Raw genomic sequence first — 21,697 nt, 5'->3', positions numbered from 1 at the left:
CAGCAACCTTTTAGCATCCACTTTTGGTTTACAATACTTTTTATTTTCTTATAAGTAGGTTACACAAAACATATTGAGCAAAATGCAAAGCTAAATTTTAGTATAAATATGGTTAACTTGTTGCATCAATTGGCATACCATGTAATGCATAGTAACAAAAATCAACATCCGCCGATCATAGGCCAATGCCAATAATCTTTTTTTTTTTTTTTTCACATATTAAAGGATGCTTACATTAAAATTTCAAATTTTCTTTTCCAGAAAGTATTAGTTAATTTTCAAAAATTCACAACTTTTTGCACATTTTAATGTTATTTTCAATGTTACTCATTAATATAAACATCCAATTCTGTTTCTGGAAGTTTAAGTCTACTTCCATTGTGCAAACGATCAAATATGGCGACAAAGTGAAAAATTTAAAATAATATGTAGATTTTTGGATTTGTAGTATAAAAGTAGTAATAAATAATTAATAATCCTTAAAAGGATACAATAAAAGCAAAATAGTCAGTATTTAGCACATAAGAGTCTAAATCAATTAAAACAAAAAAATGTTATGAAGATTAAATTTTGCATTTTTCCAGAAAATAATTACAAATTATCCGGAAAAAAAAGGCACAATTTGTGTTGTTTTCAATAGTTTGCATTGCAATTAACATCCAATGCCGTTTTCGGGAACTTAGGCACTTAAAAAGTCTTGTGTACTTCCATCTTGGGAATGACCAAATATGGCGGCTATGCCCAAAAATAAGAAATAACTTTTTTAATTTGTCGCATGAAGACAATTAAAAAATAATTAATCTTCATGAAACTACAATTCATTGAAAAGTTTTTATCACATTTGCGTCCGAGGCAGTGAGGATAAGATTAAGTTTTAAGAACAAAATTTTTCATTTCTCAAGAAAATTATTTTAAATAACAATAGAAAAACAATTTGTAGACCATTTTTTGTTATTTTCATCAGTTTTCAATTAAAGAAAACATCTAATTCTGCTTTGTTTTTAGAAACTTAGAAATTTTAGGATCGTATCTACATCCATCTTGTGAATGACCAAAGATGGCGACTACGTTTCACACGTAGCTGAAATGATTTTCCGATCAAAAAAAAAAAAAAAACTTTTCCCCGATCGACCTTCCCCCATCTACAGGTTGTGCGTCCGAAGCAGTAAATTGTCTTCTCTCCTTTTGAGTTTGTGCATAATTGCTGTTCACCTGATTTTTTTTCCCTTGGGAACTACTGAGAGCCAAAAACGGCAGCTGCTGAAGATTTTTTGGGTCGCCACTTTTTTCATTGCTTTAAAATTGTTACAATTTTTTTTAAATACATCGATAAAAATGAAGATTAGATCTCATAAAACCAAATTCCCTGGGAAAAAATTGGGAAAAGAAAATTTTTGGGGACACATTTGGAAAATTCCCTGACATTTTTGACTATGTCATTTTCCATGATAATTCCAAGTTTTCCCGGAGCGTACGAACCCTGAACCGAATAGAATGTTGTGGCAACCCATCTAAAACTTTAGGCAGTAGAAAGAAATGCGTTCCCCTCACTGACTCCATGCAAGAAAATCTTCGCTCTTTTGGCGAATTTTTCGTTGTGAAAAAAAAAAAACGTTCATTTCTCGATCGCAGTTTTTAAGTGCCAGCTTCGGTTTAGATAAAAATTTGCAATTTTTTTCGTGAAATCACAATAAAAACGAAGACTAGATCTCATGGTACTTAATTCCTTGGGGGAAAAAATGGAAAAAAAATTTTTGGAGGACAAAATTTGAAAACTCCCTGACTTTTCCCTGACATTTTTGACAGTGTTATTTTCCCTGACAATTCCCGGTTTTCCCGGAATTCCCGGAGCGTACGAACCCTGATCACCTTTAAGAGAGGATTTTAGGTATTGTAATTTTATTCCCTCTGACAACTCCTTATTTGAATGAATAGTTGCATTGAAAATATCTCTAAATGAAAGCCATTCATGTAAACTCCCAGAAAATACAGGCAATGATATTTTTGGCAATCTCACGGTGGTGCTCTGCTTTGAAACCGAGACTGGTTGTTTCGAATCATCATTTTCGCGTTTGATTCGGCTTAACTTGAAATCAATATCATCCCTAATATCATAAATCTGTTCTTGTTCTGATGAATAAATTTCTATTTTATTGTCTTTGCAATTAGTAAAAAGATAATCAAAACACTCGTTTAATTCATCGATAGTGGATGCAAGTTTCTGTTCACAAATATTGACATCTTTAACATCACAACCTTCTTGTAATTTCGTAGCAAGTTTGGTTAACTGGGCCTTTTGGACTAGTTTTTTTGCCAGCGCTTGTTTTAAGGCAGTAATTGGCATGTTTAGACAATTCTATCTCAAGGCAGGTAGCACTATTGACTCAAAAAACACTAATTATTATAAATTATCCAGAAATAAGTTGTGTAACAACATTACCATTCGGATTCTCTTGAACTGTAAGCACAATGCTTCAAGGCAAATCGGCAAATTCAAACCGAAGTCACTCGAAGATCACACACAGTGCATAATGAACTTAGAATATTTAACTACTATTCTCGTAAATATCCATAGATCTAGTCCTCCTGGCTCGTAAAGGACCAAAAATTTTGTTGCACAAGCAACCTTAATAAAAACATCGACAGACCATTAGAAAACTTTTATTCACATCTTAAGAACAACAGAAAAAAGCCAAAATTAAATATGGTAACTATGGCAACTAACAGCCAGCGCCATCTCACAAGCGAAGAGGCATTCACAAATGGAGAGGTCTCCTAAGTGGAGAGATATTCAACAGTGGGCTTAGCGCAAATTGGGGAAATGCTCTAGTTACAATTTCATAATTTAGATGGTAAACTTTCTTTTTTTTTGTCAGTAAATGGATTGATAGATAATTGTTCTTCTCAACATCTTTTCAAGCTATTATTAAGATAACATTAACATTGCCACTTGCAAAAATAAAAAAAAGTTCAACTTTTGTTGATATGGTACTAAAAAACAAAGCATAGAAAAATTCTACAAGCTATGAATAAATTTATAATTAAACTAGTATTTAAATGACAAAAAATAAAAAATTTGATATTAAATTTACCAAATAGATATAATTTTTTTTCTGACAATTTGAACTTGCATCACCCTTTGAAGGTAAACATTTTATTTGTAAAAATATTTCCTTTCTAGGACAAAAAAAAGCAATCTTAAAAAAAAAAAAAAAAGAAAGGGAAAGACATTCACGAATGATGAAATAACACACTTTAAAAGTAAAAATGAATTTTCAGGAGTAAGAACTTTCACTATTATGGCCTTTTCCTTCCTGTGCAAATCTGCTATAGGTTCTTAAGGTATTTGCTGATTACTGCTTTTGATCTAGCTGATGTATTGTAGAAAATACTCAAATGACAAAATACTGCTCTGAAAAGTGAAGTTGTTTACTTTGAGAAGAGCTCTAAATGGGAAGGGGGAGAAACGTTGAATAATTAAACAACAAAAAGAAATATTTAGAGCAATAAAACATTTAAAATATCTAAAGAATATTTAAACTATATTAAAAAAATTAATACTTCTTTCAAGCCTTTGAGCTGTTCCAGATTTGTTTGTAGAGTTCTATTTTGCAATTTCAGCTTTTCATTTTCATCTAACGCCTATAGAAAAAAGGTATTCAAAACAAAGGTTTATGAAAAAAAAAAAAACCCCATCAAATATCAATAAACTAAGTTAAGTATTTTGAAAAAATAAATCTAAAAACACCTTCATAAGCAACATTCATAATAATAAAAACAAGTTACTTCAATAAAAATTCCCAAAATTTAAATCTAGCAGGTGGTCTTGAAATGGGAAAATGTGTATGCTGCCACCAATAACTCTTGGGGGAATACTCCGAGTAGAACAAAAAAAAATTTTTTTTTCACTGTTCATAAGTATACACTTATCATACATACAATAATACATTTTATGCTTTGCATGTATTTTTTTCACTGATGGAAATTTAAAAAAAAAAAAGGTTTCTTGCTTTTTTTAACAGTAATTGATGGCTGAGACAATATTATTTTATTAACTTCCCTTTTCCATTTTACAGCATAAAAACAGTATAGTACCAAAAATCTCGGATGTGATACTTTTCTCCATACCATACCATTTATTGTAGTGCTTTAAGATTGTCTTGGTGTTTTTTGCTGGATAAAGTCCCTCATAAAATGGCTAGTACTAATAATATATTGGCTTAAAAATCAATTGGGCACTGGTTTAAAATTTGAATTTTCAAGTTGAGTGTTTGCCATTTCATTCCCTAGCTTGCAGGATGTAAATAAACAATATATGTAAACAAGACTACTAGAAAAAGTTTGAATCGATTTCAGTGGGACTTTTCTGCAAAAATGCAAGGTAAAATAATGAATACTTCAGGAATTTAGGATAAAATAATCAATATTAGGAATTTTAGGACAGCTTTTTAAAATTTAGGGATTTTAGGAAAACTAAGACAACTCTAACCCCGGAAAATGTTGCCACTTCAGTGGTTTTGCTACTTGTAGAATGCTACTTCTGATCATTGGTATAGAATAGAGCATAAATACAAAACACACTTATGAACACTTATAATTAATACACTTATAAATACATGCACAGAAATAGTTGTTGAACATTATAAAAAATCTTACTTCTGTTAGAATTTCACTTTTACTTTGCAATTCTTTTTTCCATTTCTTTTCTTCTTCCTCAACATTACTCTGCAGATTTTTCAAAATTTTTTCCTAAAATTATACCAATAACAGAAAAAATATAAATGAAAACTCTGAAAAGGTTAAACAGGGTGGCGATAGGAACTGTGAAAAAAAGTTCCCTGACTTTTCCCTGATTAAGTTCACCAAATTTCCCTGATTTACATTACCAATGATAATGGTTTTCTTTCTTTGCTCTACTTGAAATCCATTGTATGTTTGTATAAAATGCAGCATTTTAAACGTTTGAAGTTGTGTAAAGTTGCTGAACTAAATATATATTTTAAAAAGATGCTACTTTTTTAATAAAATGGTTTAAAAAAACATATCAAGTCAATTTTTTTGGGAGAAAAAACCTACAAAACAGTATATTATATTTTTCTACAATGGAAATATTATAGAAAATTTAGAAAAAAAATACTTTGCTTCCAGAAACCACTTAGCATAAGAATTTTAAGAAACTATTAAAATTACTCTTAAGAACATATATGTATTTATGATATTACTAAAAAGTAATTGAAATTATTTTGAACTAAGTTCTCAAACAGTATTATAATTGTTGCAAGAATAACAAGTAATAGTGAAAGAGTAGAAGTAATGTAGTTATTCTTACATAACTAATTGACACATTTATGCTGAACAGATGAAACCATTTGACATCCATTCATAGGGAGCTTTTCTCTAATCAAAAACATACCTTTTAATGAATGAATGCTAGGTAAAATAAACAACCTAACACAGTGGTTCCCAACCTTTTTTGGCCCTTTCGGAAGTTAAATTACAGCTATCCCCCCCCCCCCCATGTTCTTCCCTTAAGACACAAATTAGATGGTGCTGATTTTAGTGAAGATTAATGTTACTGAACGCCTAATTTTAGTTTAAACCTTCAAAAAGTGCATGATAAAGTGATAATTAGCTTTAAAACTGATTTTTATTCCTGACCCCTTCCGCTCTCCCCCCCCCCCCCAAAAAAAGGAAAAAAAAAAAAGAAAAAACGTAATTTGAAGTGCTTTAATTAACCAACGTCATTCACATAGCAAAAATAAAAATACTACATTTTTCAGTAACATGCTTTTTTTTTTTTAAATTGAAATCCGGAAAAAAATGAAAATTTTAACTGTTAAGATTTGTTCTTTTTTACCTTTTTAATGGCTGCCTTGTGCTTGATGGAACTCCGTCAAAGCTTTGATGTCTGGCTTTATATTAGTGAGATTTAATCTGAGGTCCCCTTTGAGGCAGATGTCCAATCTATTTCTTTGCTTCGTGAGAAGCTGCACTACAGAGCTAAATCCTCTTTCAACTAAATATGTTGAGGGGAATGAGATGAGGAGCTGTTCAACTTTTTTCCAAAGTTGTGGGTAAGTACCCATAAGCTTCACCCAGGAAAGTTCGTAACTGTATTGCTAGAAAGTAATTTTTGATTCACAATCAAATTTCAAATCCATAAACTCTGTCTGCAAAGAGTTTTCCAGTTCATCCACATCTTCAAAATTAAATGGGTCTAAAATCCAGTCAGGAATTTGTAAGTTGATCAAATCTGCAAACCTTGATTCCATGTTCTTTTTTAACTGATCAAAGTGATCAATGAAAATTAAAATTTTTTCTTCAGGAAGTTAGTTCATCATCCACTAGTAAACTTTTTTTAGAATCAGAAGCAGGATAAATTCTTTACGGCCAATATTTGCCTTGTAGATTTCAAATTTGGCAATGAGTGCTGAAATTATGCTTTTGGCCTTGATGAGGTTCATCTTGTTTCCTTCAAGCTAAATGTTGACTTCGTTCATTTTTTTAAAAAACATCTGTAAGATACACAAGTTCCAATTTGCGCTGTTTCAAATTCTCACTTAAAGCAGGAGCATGCAAGTCGAAAAACTCAGCTACAGAGTCGAATAATTCAAAGAAACGGCACAAACAGTTTCCTTTGGAAAGCCATCTTACAGACGTATGTAAAAGTAAGCGTTCGAATTTTTCATCATTTTCATGGCAAAGCTCTTAAAACAGGCGATCATTGAAAGAATTAACTTTGATCTTGTTAATACCAGTAATGACTAATTGTAAGGTTTCATGTAAAACACCACTCAATTTTTTTGCAGTCAAGTGTTGACGATGAATGACACAATGGATGGTAATCACTTCTGGCACTCCTTTTTTAAGGTATGCAAGAAAACCAATATGACGACCCGCCATGGCAGGGGCACCATCTGCTGCGCAAGCACTTACATTTGTCAATGGAATTTCTTTTTCTTCAAATAATCCTTCACCATTAAAAAAAAATCGACGATCCCTTTGTATCAGTAATCAAAGTTCTGGCGAACAACATTTCCTCAGTTATTTCTTTCAGCTCATTAATAAACCTCACGTAAGCTAATAAAATAGCTCTGTTATCTGTCACAGTTGACTCATCAATCTGTAGTGCAAATTTACTTTGTTTCAAAACATTTATGAGTTTGCACTCAACGTCAGCAACCATTTCATCTATTCTCCTGGAAACTGTGTTGTTATTAAGGGGGAGAGGTTGACTTATCTTTTTACAGGAGCCCTCACCAAGCAAAATTTCAACTATTTTTTTTGGCAGCCGGTAGAATAAGAGATTCGCCAATCGTATGAGGCTTACCACATTTTGCTATCAAAAGAGACACTTCGTACAAAGCAAGAAGCCCTTTGTCAATATCTGTTGCTTGTCTTCTAATTCACCCACCTAAGGCAGTTTATCTGCTTTTTTTTTTTTTTTTTGAGGTCTTGAAAATAACTAAGCGGTTTATTTACTTTGTCATGTACTCTTGACAAATGCTCTTTAATTCGCGAGGGCTTCATCACTTCATTGCTAGAAAATGTTTTATTGCACAAAAGACAATGCAGAAACTTCACATTTTGCGGTGAAGTGACAAAACCAAATTTTAAATACTCCGCTGAATACTGCCGGCACTTCTTTTTCGAATTCCTATCGAACTTCCACACTACGAAACATGCTCAATCAAACAAAAATTCACTAAATTAAATCAAACAACAGAAACTACTTAAGGAGGTTTATGCGCTGATTGCAAGATTCTGAATGACAACTGATAAGTTAATGCAAAAATCCATTCCTACACATATCCATCCACTTTTCAGGCGTTAAATATATGCTGACGCCAACGGTCAGACAGTGCTTACAAGTTTTTCTTCTTCCTCGTGAAAACGGCAATAAAATAAAAGATATTATTTTTCGCTTTTGGGATTTTTTTATCCGAACAGATTTGATTCAACTGTAAATCATACATGCCTTATTTTCTGGGAACGACTTTCTTTGATTTGACGTACCATATGCTTGGTTCGGTATTACACAACATAGGTATTCTGAAAGATATTTCTGAATTGTGTACCGGTTTGTTTTAATAAATATAGTTTTTGATAGGTCAAAAATTTCCCATTACCAAGTATCCGAATACCGGTCGCCCCCCAGAAATTTATCGCCCCCTAGAAGAGTTCAATCCCCCCTTTGGGGGCGATCGTCCCCAGGTTGGGAATCACTGACCTAACAGACACAGCAATCTTAGGAAGTTCATCCTGTGGTTAATAAGTAAGATTCAATACTTTGACGTTGAGGAAAAAAGATGCACAAATATACGGCAGTGTATAATCGCACCTCATTAATTTTACTTTCTTTTTGAACAGATAATAGGCGGAAAATGCGTAGGGAATCAGAGTACTTAATTTTGTAAAGCAAAAGAAAAAATTTTTTTTTCTTCTTAAAATCAATTTTCCCTGATTTTTTGTTATTTTTCAAAATTCCCTGATATTTCCCTGACTTTTCTCTGATTAATAAAGTTCCCTGACTTTTTACTGATCTCCCTGATTTGTTGCCACCCTGTTAAAGTATGTCAAAATTCAAATATCAAAATAAATGCATGAATTTTATTTTCCAAATTAGAAGTTATTTTGTATAGGTAAACATAATTGTTGACATCGTAGAATAAATCAATGAAATAGGAAAATATTTTAAGTGATTTTTGACACCCATAAAAAAGAATTATTGTGAGTCATTCAATTACTTACATAACATGCAGTATTTAGCATTCATTTTATCATTTTGATTTAACTTTTTAAATCATTGTTAACTGGAAAATTAAAAAGAAGAATTTTCATTTTATTTTTCTTTCAAAGCATTTTTTTCACTAAATGTAAAAACTTTGAACAGTAAAACCTTTGCATTATATTTGACAAAAAGAACACCATCTTTGTGTACCCGGTGGGGGGGGGGGGGGGGGGGTACACACTTATACAAAAAATGAAGCTAGTTATTATCAAAACTAAGATATTTTTATATCTTAATTGTTGACAATAACCAATTTTAATCATTGCATAACTAAACATGTTACCTTTATGTGTCATAAAAGAAAAGACAAGATTTAAATCGAATGTCCTATTAGCTTTAATTCCTGTCTTTATGTGTTGGCATTTTAAAAAAATATTTAAGAAATATACTTAATTAAAATGAAAAAATAAAAAATTGAATTGAAGTTCAGTTTAGGGCGGCCCCCTCTCATATCTTGGCCCCCCACTCGCCCCCTCTTCGGAATGCCCTCTGTCCCTTTAAACATGACATTGCCTTGACAGATGACAGAAAGAAGATATTGCGTCCAGCCGTCAAACTTTACACCTCAGTCCCGCGCATTTCACTACAATTTTTGCCTGATATTCTGAAGGGGGCGGCAAAGTGGCCAAAATGTCTATTTACCTATCTTCCACCTGTTTTTTCTTCAGCACTGGCCACAGCTAAGAGCAAGAATAAAGCAGAAAGAACACTTTCTTGAATTTATTAAATGGTCTCACACTAATAAATGTTCTTCTATGGGGGAGAGGGTTAGGGGGCACCGTTGTAAGTCAAAATTTTAATTTGTCTTTACTTTTATTTATTTTCCGATTTAGCAAGGTGAGGCTGAATTTGGCGCCCTTTGAACGTGGCACACAAACATACGTACATACTAGGGTGCGTCTTATTTTTAAAGGTGATATTTTTTCATGAGGCACCCTCTCATTTTGTTCCTTTGGATGAAAAAATTTTTCTCATATCTGAAAAATAAAAATTGAATAATATTTAGAAGGTGCTACCACTGCTGCAAAATTTGTCAAATCTCTCTCTTTTTTTTTTTTTTTAAATTTATTTTTTAGTCTAGATAACAAGTAGCAATCAGTGAAAAGTTCCTATTGTCACAAAGAGAAAAATTACAATATTGCTGAATGTAAAAGACCAAAAGTGTAAACTTGTGATATAAATGGCATTACCGAACTTCCGGTTTTTTTTTTTTTTTGACATTATTAAATAAAACGACAACCATGAAATGCTTATTATTTTCTCGTATATATTAGAAATAGGTATTTGTGTTATGTTAAATCCAACCAACCTAATTTCATGTTGATTAAAAATGTAACAAGATATATTGGAGAGTTGATTTTTACACCATTTTTTTCACAATGAATGTAATTTTAATCACTGGTAGCACCCCTTAAATTATGATCAAATTCTATGAAACTTTTATGTGTGTATTTTTTCATCAAAAGGAAACAATTAAAGGGGTGCCCCATAAGATATTCAAAACTTTTTTAAAAAGTGCATTATAAGACACACCCTAAGTACATACAGACGTCACATGAAAACTCGTTGTAACTAACTCAGGAATCTTCACAATGGATATTTCGTGTGTCTATACATTCTTAGGCACTTATTCAAGTGTGGTCGAGTCAAAAAAAAAACTCAATATTCAATCGGGGGTGAGTAAAATGGAAATTAAGGTCAATTTTTGAGGGAAAATTACTTCCTTTTTTGTAAAAGGAAGAAAAAAATCTTAACGCATAGTAGACATCAACTGTAAATATACAGGTGAACCAAACAACTTTTTAATACTCTACCACAGGCAAAGCCGTGAAGGTACTGCTAGAATACAAATAAAGTGCTTACCGTTTCAGCTAAAACATAATCAGAGTTTTTGATTTTGCACTCTAAACGTGACTTTTCTTTTTCATTCTCTTCAAGTTTCATAATCAAACCATCAATGTCTTTAGAACCATGATTCAAATCTTCTAATTTTGAAGCTTTTATATGGGAAATTACTTCTGCTTCATATTGTGACCATAATAGTTTGTTATCCTATAGTAAGAAAAAAATTTCGAAATTTAAAACAACCAACGTGCATCACACAACAATTTGATGTCTTTCACATCAATAATAAATTAATAATGAATGAATAAAAGAGAACATAACATTAAGCAAAAAATAATTTCTGAATTTAAAGCATGTTCGGCGATGAGAGGATATTTCACAACTAAGTATAACTTAATATTTGGAATGTTCTTAAAATAACAGAAATTTCACTATATTTCAAATGTTTAGAAAATTGTAATCTTTAGTTTCATTAGCAAAATATAATTACTCACTGAACATTTAGGAACTTTCATACTTGGAAAAATTCTTTGAAGAAATTCTCTTAAGGATAATGCAAAATTTTCTAAATCACATACTGCTTTCTGAAAAAAAAAAGACATTTGTTAACAACATATGGGATGCAAGTCAAATTGAAAAGATATATAAATTTACTAGAAATTGCTTCAAATATTAAATTAAGTCCTACCAAATTTCGTTAAAGCATTTTTATGAGACATAGGTACATTTCGAGTAGATTTTATTTTGCCAAAGTATGAGCAACACAGTTTTGTTCTTAATTTTGTGCAAAAGATATTTTCAGGAAGCTTTGTTTTCCTGCTAAAGGGGGGGGGGGACTGAAGTATGACACCTGAAGTGTATGAGGTTTAAGAGGACCATGTTTGATTAATTTTAGCTTGAGGGAGATAATATGGGAATTTTGCCATAGAAAATAAATAACTGGAAGGTTAGAAATGCTTGGAGATGAAAAATTGGAGACAGTATTCAACAAAGACTCCAGTGAAATGAAAGAATTAGCAGAATGTTTGGAGTGACAGAACAAGAAGTTTCATTAAACAACCATGCAAAGGATGTTAAGTAATAATACAGGATTAGAAAGTTGGAATTTGAAACTGGAGCTGGTTAGGATAACTGAAGCTGGTTATTTATATTAAATAATATAAATAAGCTTGAACACAAAATTTAATATAACAATACATAACTTTATTTTGAACGTATTATAATTAGAACACATCAAAAAAAGAATAAAAGCACTCAATACAAATTAAGAGATTAATTTGAGATAATCTAGTATCCGGGAGACTATCAAATCTTCAATTTTTCTCAAATGGGGCAAACCTTGAAGATACTGTCCTAACCCATCTTTTTGTATCAAGTTTCAAAGAAAAACACTGAAGTAAGGGGAGTTTGCTGCCCCCAGAAGTTACTATCTGGAGCAAGGGCCCCGGTTTGCTCCTCCTACATCTGGCACTGCAAGGTGAGGTTGACATGCAATAAAAGTCACTTTCACAACATCAATGGGAGGGCTGCCACTCATTGGTGCCCATATGCAAAATTGTAGGGGGGGGGGGGGGGCTCAGATATTTCCCCCATGGTTTATCAGGATATTCTCCCCATGGAAACAGATTTTAGTACAGATTAGTGTGATTAAAATTTGACATTTTTAATAATTTTTTCATTAATGGCTGGAAAAAATGTAAAAGGATATTTTTACATATTTGCAAATAAAAAAGTGCTAAAAGCAAATCTAATTTCTAAGGGGGGGGGGGGGGCTTGAGCCCCCACTTGCCCCCTATATGGATGCCCATGCTGCCACTTATATATATAGCCTTCTATAACTTTAAATATGAGATTATAACGGACAAAGGCAACTCAGGTTACTGTCAATGCCTTGTTTGATATTTTGACTTGATACATGCAAATACTGAAAATCCAGATTCAGAAATGAGGATAAAAATTGCACTGAAAACCTCAAAAGTAAAAAAGCGATAATCTTGAAAGACTTACAAATTAAAAAGTGATTTAGTTGTAAATCTTTTAAGTACATTATCATTGTTTTTACTTTTTCATCTTTTTTAATGAACTCATGCGTCCCTCGAAATTTTTCTACATCCCCTTAGGGGCAGCACCCCTAGGTTGAGCACCCCTGTACTAAATTATGAGCTGATAAAACCAATTGAAACCATCAAGTCAGCTCTCTTCTTTTCCTTCATTGACTCAACATCCAATGTGGGCCAAGAACTCTTTTAGGATCTTGTTCCATCTTTCTTTTCCACTTCTCTCATTCTTTTTTGCTTCGGTTATGCCAATTGGTCATTCTTATTGCTTTAAAGTTCTCACCAACACAGTCAACCCAACTTAGGACACCTTACCACAATTAATCTCTACTGACAAAAATTGATGCATTTGTGCTAAGCATTGCAAAAAAAAAAAAAAGCATATTGGAATATAAACAGAGACATGACAAAGCGATTTTGTGGCCAGACAATCAGTCAAAAATGACTTAGAAACTTGAACAGGATACCCTAACTCACTTGCCATAGTCTGAACATTGCTTTTTCTCATTATTACTTGTTTCTTCCATGGGTTACAGTCTATCAAAAATCAGCTATTTTATTCTTACAAAGAGGACGAAAAATGAATGAACTCTTGGATTGCTTCGAAAGATCATTCGTTCTTCCAACGTGGTACTGTAGGTACTAAAGGGTAAAGAAAATGATGATGGACAATACTTTAATTAATTAATCTGTTGCTATTTTTACACATTAATCGTTTAAGTTTCACACATACAAAAACACAATGTAATCATGTGATACAGGAGTGCCCCCACCCAGAAGGACAATGGTGCACCCCCCCCCCCCCCAAATGCTGCAGAGTACCTTAAATGCCAGAATGATAGTCCTCCAAAATGACGTAAAAAACCTTGTCCAATTACTCTCCCCCCTTAAAATTTCAATGGTTAAGTCCCTTCCATGGCCTCCCCCTCCCAGCTCCATCCCAGTGTGAACTCCTGTGTTAAACAGGTATTAAAAATAGAATTATTTTATGACTAAAAAAAACAATACAAAAAAAAAAATTGAATTTTGTCATCTTGAATTCAAATTATTGTTACAAATTCTGTAAATAGTAATTATTGTAGTAACGTAACCTGTAAATAGTTTCCCGTAATGAAGATACAGCCCCTGTACAGAGTGCTGGTAACATCTACGCTTGTGGACCTTTCTAAGGATGTAATTTCTGTGAGAGTCGCCAACGTGAGTGAAAGGCCAAGGAATATCCGAAAAGGTGAAGTGTTGGCAACTTGTGCTCCAGTAAACTGCATCATTAGAAGAATCAATTCCCAAGAGACTGTGTCTTCTGAGTCCATAACATCAAAGTTAATTGGGAGTGCGTCATTATCGAAAGATCAAAGAACTGCTGCGGAACAATTGGTGGACGACTTCAAGCATCTGTTTTTATCTACATCAGAGGATGTTGGCCGTACGAATTTAACGCAGCATAGGATTTACACTGAAGAACACCCCCCTATTAAACAGCATTCAAGACGACTACCATTCGCCAAGAAGGAAGAGGTTGAGACCCTACTGAAAGAGATGAAGGAGAATGATGTAATCGAATCCTTCATCCAGTCTTTGGGCCTCTCCCATCGTCTTAGTCCGAAAGAAAGATGGCTTCACCAGATTTTGTCAACACCACTACACCCACAATCGGACGGCATGGTGGAGAGATTTAACCGCACAATCCTGAATAATCTCTCGCTTATGGTATCCAGAAATCAACAGGATTGGGACAAGAAGCTACCTTTGTTCCTGCTGGCCTACCGCAGTGATATCCACGAGACTACCGGACATGCCCCATCTCAGATGCTCTTCGGACGAGAGCTTCGGCTACCTTGTGATCTTGTCTTCAGTCGTCCTATGGATGCGCCTTCATCGCCTGAGGAGTACATCCAGGATCTCCAGGGCCGGTTGGAAGACGTTCATAACTTCGCACGAGAGCGAATCAACATCGCGGCGGAGAAGATGAAGATCCGATACGACACAAGGTCTACTGGACATGAATTCAACGAAGGCGACAAGGTTTGGTTATGGAATCCCATCCGACGGAAAGGTCTTTCACCCAAATTGCAGTGGCATTGGGATGGACCCTATAAAGTCCTTAACCGAGTGAATGACATCGTAGTGAGGATCCAAAAATCACCTAATGCAAAACCTAGGGTTGTACATTATGATCGGTTAGCCCCATACTATGGCCATAGTTCATGAGTATTACGTAAACAACCATGGTTGATAACATAAAAGGTGTAGATAATTTTTGCTTTTAATGTTTAGTAATACTTCTTGTTATTATTGTGTTTTCTGTATCTGTTAGTTATTAATTAATGTGTATATTTGTAAACTTGTGATAGAAGTTTGGCACCCTTTCTGGGGATTGTACTGCCGGGACTTGCAGTCCTTAGGAAGGGGGCAATGTTACAAATTCTGTAAATAGTAATTATTGTAGTAACGTAACCTGTAAATAGTTTCCAATAATGAATATACAGCCCCTATACATTCGGCTGAAGTATACGATCCCCCTATTCTTTTTTTTCATTGATAAAATTTGTGAATGAAATAAGAAAGTGTAGAACGGTGTAGCATTTTCTGGAATAGTTGAGAGGTCTCTTTCGGTGTGTATAAAAAGCCGTTAGGCATGATAAAGAGTTAGTTTTGATTGAGAATTTGTACTGAGATTATATTAGCTCTGTTTATTGCGAGGCATTTCGCTGTGTTGTTTTTCGTATTTGGAAGTAAATACGTATGTAAACGTTGAGTTTACAGTGTTGTGTGATAATTGCTTAATTGCTGATGATTAATTTAGCAGTTGTTGACGATCTTTCCTGTACATAGCGTAAATAAATTTCTTGTGTTTTTAATGAAGAACTGTGTCGTCCTTTCAAGAAAGTTAGAAGCCGCACCGGATCCGTTACATTATGTTTTTCGCAATCACGAGTGTGTGTGTGTGTGAATGTAGGCTTTCGTGGGGGGGGGGGGGGGGGGGTTATGTGTGTTTGTGTGTAGAGGTATGTGTGTGTAGCCATGTGTGTTTGTGTCTGTGTGCAGGCATGAGTGTGTGAGTAGCTGTGTGTATGAGTATTTGTGTGCGTGGGGGCGGAGCATGTGTATGTGTGTAGGCATATGTGTTTGTGTGCAGGCATGAATGTGTGGGTACAGGGTGGGGACAGGAACCGTGAAGAAAAGTTCCCCGACTTTTCCCTGATTTCCCTCACTAAGTTCACCAAATTTCCCTGATTTACATTACCAATTATAGTGGTTTCCTTTCTTTGCTCTACTTGAAATCCATTGTACGTTTGTATAAAAAGCAGTATTTTAAACGTTTTAAGTTGTGTAAAGTTGATGAACTAAAGATCTATTTTAAAAAAATGCTACTTTTTTAACAAAACGGTAAAAAAAACATATCAAGTGAATTTTTCTGGAAAAAAAAAACTACAAAATAGTACAGTATAAACAGTATATTTATAAAATAAAAATTAATGAATACTGATTTCATTCCCCCATCACCCAATGTAATGGCATACTGTACAAAACAAGTAAAAGGCTAGAGTTTACTCAATTTTAATGATACAGAAAAAATAATACTATTTTTGTGATCACAGGGTGGCGACAGGAATTGTGAAAAAAAGTTCCCTGACTTTTCCCTGATTAAGTTCACCAAATTTCCCTGATTTACGTTACCAACAATAATGGTTTTCTTTCTTTGCTCTACTTGAAATTCATTGTATGTTTGTATAAAATGCAGTATTTTAAACTTTTTAAGTTGTGTAAAGTTGTTGAACAAAAGATATATTTTAAAAAGATGCTACTTTTTTAATAAAATGGTAAAAAAAAAAAACCAAGACAATTTTTTTTTTTTTGGGAAGGGAGGGGGGGAACCTACAAAACAGTATATTAATTTTTTCTACATGGAAAGATTATAGAAAATTTAAAAAAAAAAAAAAAACTGCTTCCAAAAACCACTTAGCACAAGAATTTTAAGAAACTATTAAAATCACTCTTAAAAACATATGTGTCTTTATGGTAGAACTAAAAAGTAATTGAAATTATTTTGAACTAAACTTTTAAACAGTATAATAATTGTTGCAAGAATAACAAGTAATAGTGAAATAATAGAAGTAATGTAGTTATTCTTATATAACTAATTGACATATTTATGCAAAACAGATGAAACCTTTTGACATCCATTCATAGGGAGCTTTTCTCTAATCAAGAACATAGGTTTTAATGAATGAACACAGCGTTTTAACAATAAAAAATAATGATATTTACTTAAGTACACAAGTTTATTCTATTTCAAATGATTTAAGTATGTAACGAAAAAAATCTTAGATTGCTTTTGTAACAAACAACTTTGAACTGCAAGAAGAAAAAAAAAGCAATTAGTTAATTTCAAAATATATAAAAGATTATAACTTGGTTATAAAATAAAAGAATCATTAAGTCAGAAGAAAAGAAAACCTTTATGATCTGCAGCAGCAAAAAATAGTAGGGTCTGGTGGGGTAAAGTGGTCATAAAATCGGAGGTTTTCAACTTTGGTGGATAATAAATACAACAAATAATTTAAACACCTCAACTTTTTTTGTTGTTATTTTACATTGCATTATTAGAGAACACAGTACACTGAAGTTTAGAAAAAAAAATATTGATTTAATTAGTTTTATAACACTTTCTTTTCCCTTTGTATTTATGACCACTTTACCCCATGGGATGGGGGAAAGTGGTCATAGCATGGGGTAAAGTGGTCATAGTTAAAAATAAATGCAAAGACGTGTTAAATAACCCTAATATTTGTATATTTCAGTTATTTTTATGGTAACAAGTATATGCACTAATATATGCGTGTATTCACGAGTATATACGTGTCGTGTAAACATGAGTAATCACGTTCATATATGAGTAGATACCGTGCATATCTGAGTATATACGTGTATAGTAGAGGTATATACGCATATATGTACAAGTGTACATGTGGGTATATAACATAACTGTACATAAATGTATATACGGGTATACACGAGTTAATTCGTGGATTCATCCAGTGCGTGTTTGCACGTGTCTACTCACGTATATACACGTATATATGGAAGCACGAGTATATACGTATGTATACGTGTAAGCACAATTATATACCTGAAAAAACGTATATACGTACATTTATGTGTCCGTACATACTCGTCAACCAGTACATATATGTATTCACGAGTATATACGCTTACATACATGTATGCCTACAGAGTGAATCCAAGCTCTTGAGCAAAAATCTAAGGGGTGTGAGAAGTGAGGATAAAAAGCAAAGAATAATAAGGAGTTTATGGTCGTTGACGCGCTACATGCACACAAAGCCAGAAACTGATGGATGCAAAACAGGTCACAAATTTTTTACACAAAGATGATTTTACTCAAAATTTAGTTTTTAAGAATATTTAGAGCACTTTTTAAAAGTTACGGCCCGTAGTAGTTCTAATACACGCATCGCAACAAAGGCGCAGCGACGGATGAAAGTTTTTCAAAAGTCTCGTTATTAAAACAGAGAGTGCTTTGTGATTGCGACGCATGCATTACAGCTGCAGGCCGCAAATTTCTTCAACCGCTTTAAAACCTTCTTACAACCTAAAATGTTGTGCAAAATTGTCTTAGTGTAACAAATTTGTGACCTGTTTCGCATCCATCAGTCTTTGGCTTTGCGTGCATGTAGCGCGTCAGCATTGTATTTGTGACCATATGTTCCTTGGGATTCTTGCTTCTTATCCTCCCCTCTAACAATTGGTAAAAATTTTCCCAAGAGTTTAAACTCTGTTGTAAGTTTAAACAAGAGTTAAACTTACTTGTATGTCATATGCTTGTATGTAAGTATCTACTCGAGTACGTACGTGTATATACGTGTCTACCTGAGTATATAAGTGTTCGTATACATACGAGTAAAAGGAAGTATATACTTGCATAGTCGAATGTAAGGCTGCATAGATAAAAAATACCCATATCGCAGATACCCATATACGTATTTATTGGTGCATTAATGTGAATACGTTTGTATACGTGCCTACACGAGTATATGCGTATGCATACGTATATACTCGTATATTTAACCCATTTACGGAAAAAACAATACATATTAAGTGAAATTAATATTTCATTTATATCTGCCTTATACATAACTCTTAAGTGACATTAGAAGAACAATATTCGTTAAGCCTAATATTATGACCACTTTACCCCATCTTACTGAAATTGTTCTGAAAAATGATCTAAAATATATTCAGCTAACTGCTAATGAGTAAGCGATCTTAAGACATGTAGGAAGCTTCCTGTGCCGTCAATCTGTTCATAATTCTAACAGACAAAATTTCCCAAAGAAGTTAAAAGAGGTGTTTAGATTTTTAAAATTTTCATATTTACACAAAATATTTTGTTTACCAAATAAAATTTTTCCAGGTTTGGAAATTTTGTATTAAAAATGTAGTTTCTAACTCCCCGAATCTAAAATAAAATTTTCACATTCATGCGAACATTTATTTCCAAGCTATAGTCATTTATTTGACGTATGACCACTTTACCCCATTGACCACTTTCCCCCACCAGACCCTATAACGGCAAAAAACAAAGTTTTTTTGATTGAAAGTTCAATTTTAACAATTAAACTAAAAGAAGTAATAACTTTTAAGCTTTTATCAGTACAGTATAACCTGTAAAGTTGAACACCCTTGTAAGTTGACCACCTGTCTATGTTGATCGCTTTTGTCAGGAACGGAATTAGTCCTATCTCATATAATGAAGGAAAACCTCTGCAACTTGACCACCTCTCTATCTTGACCACCCAGGTCTGCTAATTCTATATTAGCTACCAGTTTGTTTCGCACTCTTGGCTTCCTTAAGAGGTTTTCCATCTCCAGCTCAGTCACTTTCCTATGCCGGGCTGATGAGTGCTAATAAGCACGAAACTGCAGTCCTCGGCTGGAAATGACTGAGCTTGCGGTGTATTTCACATAAAATGTCTATCTGTTAAAAGGAATAAAAAGAGATTGAAATTTGACTGATTTCATTAAAAAAAAAAAAGAACAATATCTGAAACACTTATAAGGATTTTTATTTTGATATATCCTAAATATTTTAATAAAAATAGAACACAACCTATGAATTTTAACGAAGTATCATATAATCATTTTCTAACTTCTTTCAAAAAGGATAAAAATCTTATTATTACTATTACTTTTATTATCATTTTAATGAATTCTGAAGTCCCAATACATGTTCAAACAAGGCAGATTAAGTAAAATATCAATTCCATATTTGAAGGAGGAAAAAATGAATAACTATACCTCTTTCTCTACTAAGGCTTCTTTGACTTTAGCTTCAGACTCAACATTAATTTGATTTAGCCTTTCATACAAACTTTCTTGAAATTCTTCCAATCTAAGATTAGCTTGTATTTCAGCTTTTAACAATCTCTCCTCAGCTTCTTTTCTTATACTTTCTGCTTCTTCTCGTACAGTATCAAGCTCTTTTGAATAGCTTTCTCGCAATGTATGTTCAACTTCTTTAATTTGTTCATTTAAAGTATTTTGCATTTCTTTTGAAGTACTATCAGCTTTTCTTTGAGCTTCTTGTACTTTTTCTTCTGAGGATTTCATAACATCTTGTAGCCTTTCTTCTGCTTTTTTCAGTGCTTCAGATAAGCCACTATTTTTATCAACCAAACTCTGATTTAGCTGTCTCTCAGCAACAAGATCACTAGACAAAGAAGTAACTTCACATCTGCATTGCTCTAGCTCTTCCAAAAGACGATGAATAATATTTTCTTTTTCATGAACTACACTATTATGCTCATCCATGTTTATTGATTGCATTTCTGGTGATTCCAAAGTCTGTTGCTTTTCATCTGTTCCATCTCCTGCCATTCTTTCTATATTCTGAGTTACTTGTGTGGCTAAGACTTCATTATCTTTCTTTAATGACTGAATAACTTGAAGATGTTCACATTTTACACTTGTAAGATCCATCACTTCCTCCCTTAATTTCTCAAGACAATTACCTAGATCGATTTGCTGCCTATTAGACTCCTCCAATCGGTTTTGGAGTTTCATAATTTCTTGTTCAGAACTATTAAGTTTGTGCTTAGCTTCTTCTAATCTTTGCCTGAGTGATGAATTATCTGCTTCCAAGCTACTACAAACTGATTGAGCATTTTGCAACTCCTGAACCAGTGAAGATCTCGAATTTTCAGTTTGCTGTATTTTGTTGCTCATTTCGTTGATTCTTTGTTTATAACTGTATTCTTCTTCCTGATGAGAATTAACAAGTTGCTCAATATGTTTTTCTAACTGCTGAATTTGATGGTGGAGCTCTTCTTGATTTTGTTGCATAGCTGCTTGATGAGTTTCATACTTTTCACGAGATGAACGCAACTGTTCAATTTCATGCTGTAAGCGGGAAAGTTCCATTGTGCTTCGCTGTTGCTTCCTGTAAATGGAAAAGTAGATGACAAAATATGGAAACATTAGTCTTGATTTTAAAATTAACTCTAGTACACTAACAAAACTTAAGTAATTTCAATGTGCATTTGATAGGCAAAAGCAAAACCAATATAGGTTATGCACAAATTAACATTTTTACATAAATACAAACTAATAAAAGCAAAAGTAAACATTTCAGTAGCCTTATTTTTCAGAGCTGAGCTTATACATACCAGTGAAACCTGTTCAAAACAATACTGTCCACAACAATACTGTCCACATAAATAAACTTGCCTATAGCGATATTTTCGTTGGTCCTATTAAAATTTCAGCATAAGTAATCAAATTGTCTATAACGATAACCTGTCTGTAACAATATTTTTTTAGGTCCCAACAGTATTGTTGTAGACAGGTTTTACTGTAAGAGGGAAAAAAAAGCTTTTATGTGAAATTGTATTTTTTAAAGATTATTCTTAAAGTTACTTTCTCTGTCCTAAGTCAATTTCACATTTTAAAAGCTGCCAAAAACAATGCAAAATAATAGAAATCCTTA

The 21,697-nt window shown here is 33.1% G+C and overlaps 1 protein-coding gene across 3 annotated transcripts in view; it reads right to left on the bottom strand.

Annotated features, from left to right (window-relative positions):
• The window catches only part of LOC129224332 (kinectin-like), a 65,972-nt gene that overhangs the window by 21,975 nt on the left and 22,300 nt on the right, over window positions 1-21,697 (bottom strand). For all 3 annotated transcript variants that reach the window (XM_054858770.1, XM_054858771.1, XM_054858772.1), the window contains exons 7-11: window positions 20,011-21,151; window positions 11,131-11,220; window positions 10,655-10,843; window positions 4,657-4,749; window positions 3,562-3,642 (exon numbers count right to left, since the gene is read on the bottom strand). In XM_054858770.1, the coding sequence (XP_054714745.1) occupies window positions 3,562-3,642; window positions 4,657-4,749; window positions 10,655-10,843; window positions 11,131-11,220; window positions 20,011-21,151 (1,594 nt within the window). The remainder of the gene's footprint in view (window positions 1-3,561; window positions 3,643-4,656; window positions 4,750-10,654; window positions 10,844-11,130; window positions 11,221-20,010; window positions 21,152-21,697) is intronic.

Source organism: Uloborus diversus, chromosome 6, assembly GCF_026930045.1.
Source record: "Uloborus diversus isolate 005 chromosome 6, Udiv.v.3.1, whole genome shotgun sequence".
Classification (NCBI taxonomy): Eukaryota; Metazoa; Arthropoda; class Arachnida; order Araneae; family Uloboridae; genus Uloborus; species Uloborus diversus.
Note: the sequence above shows the minus strand (reverse complement) of the source record. Positions and strands in the feature narration are given on the sequence as shown.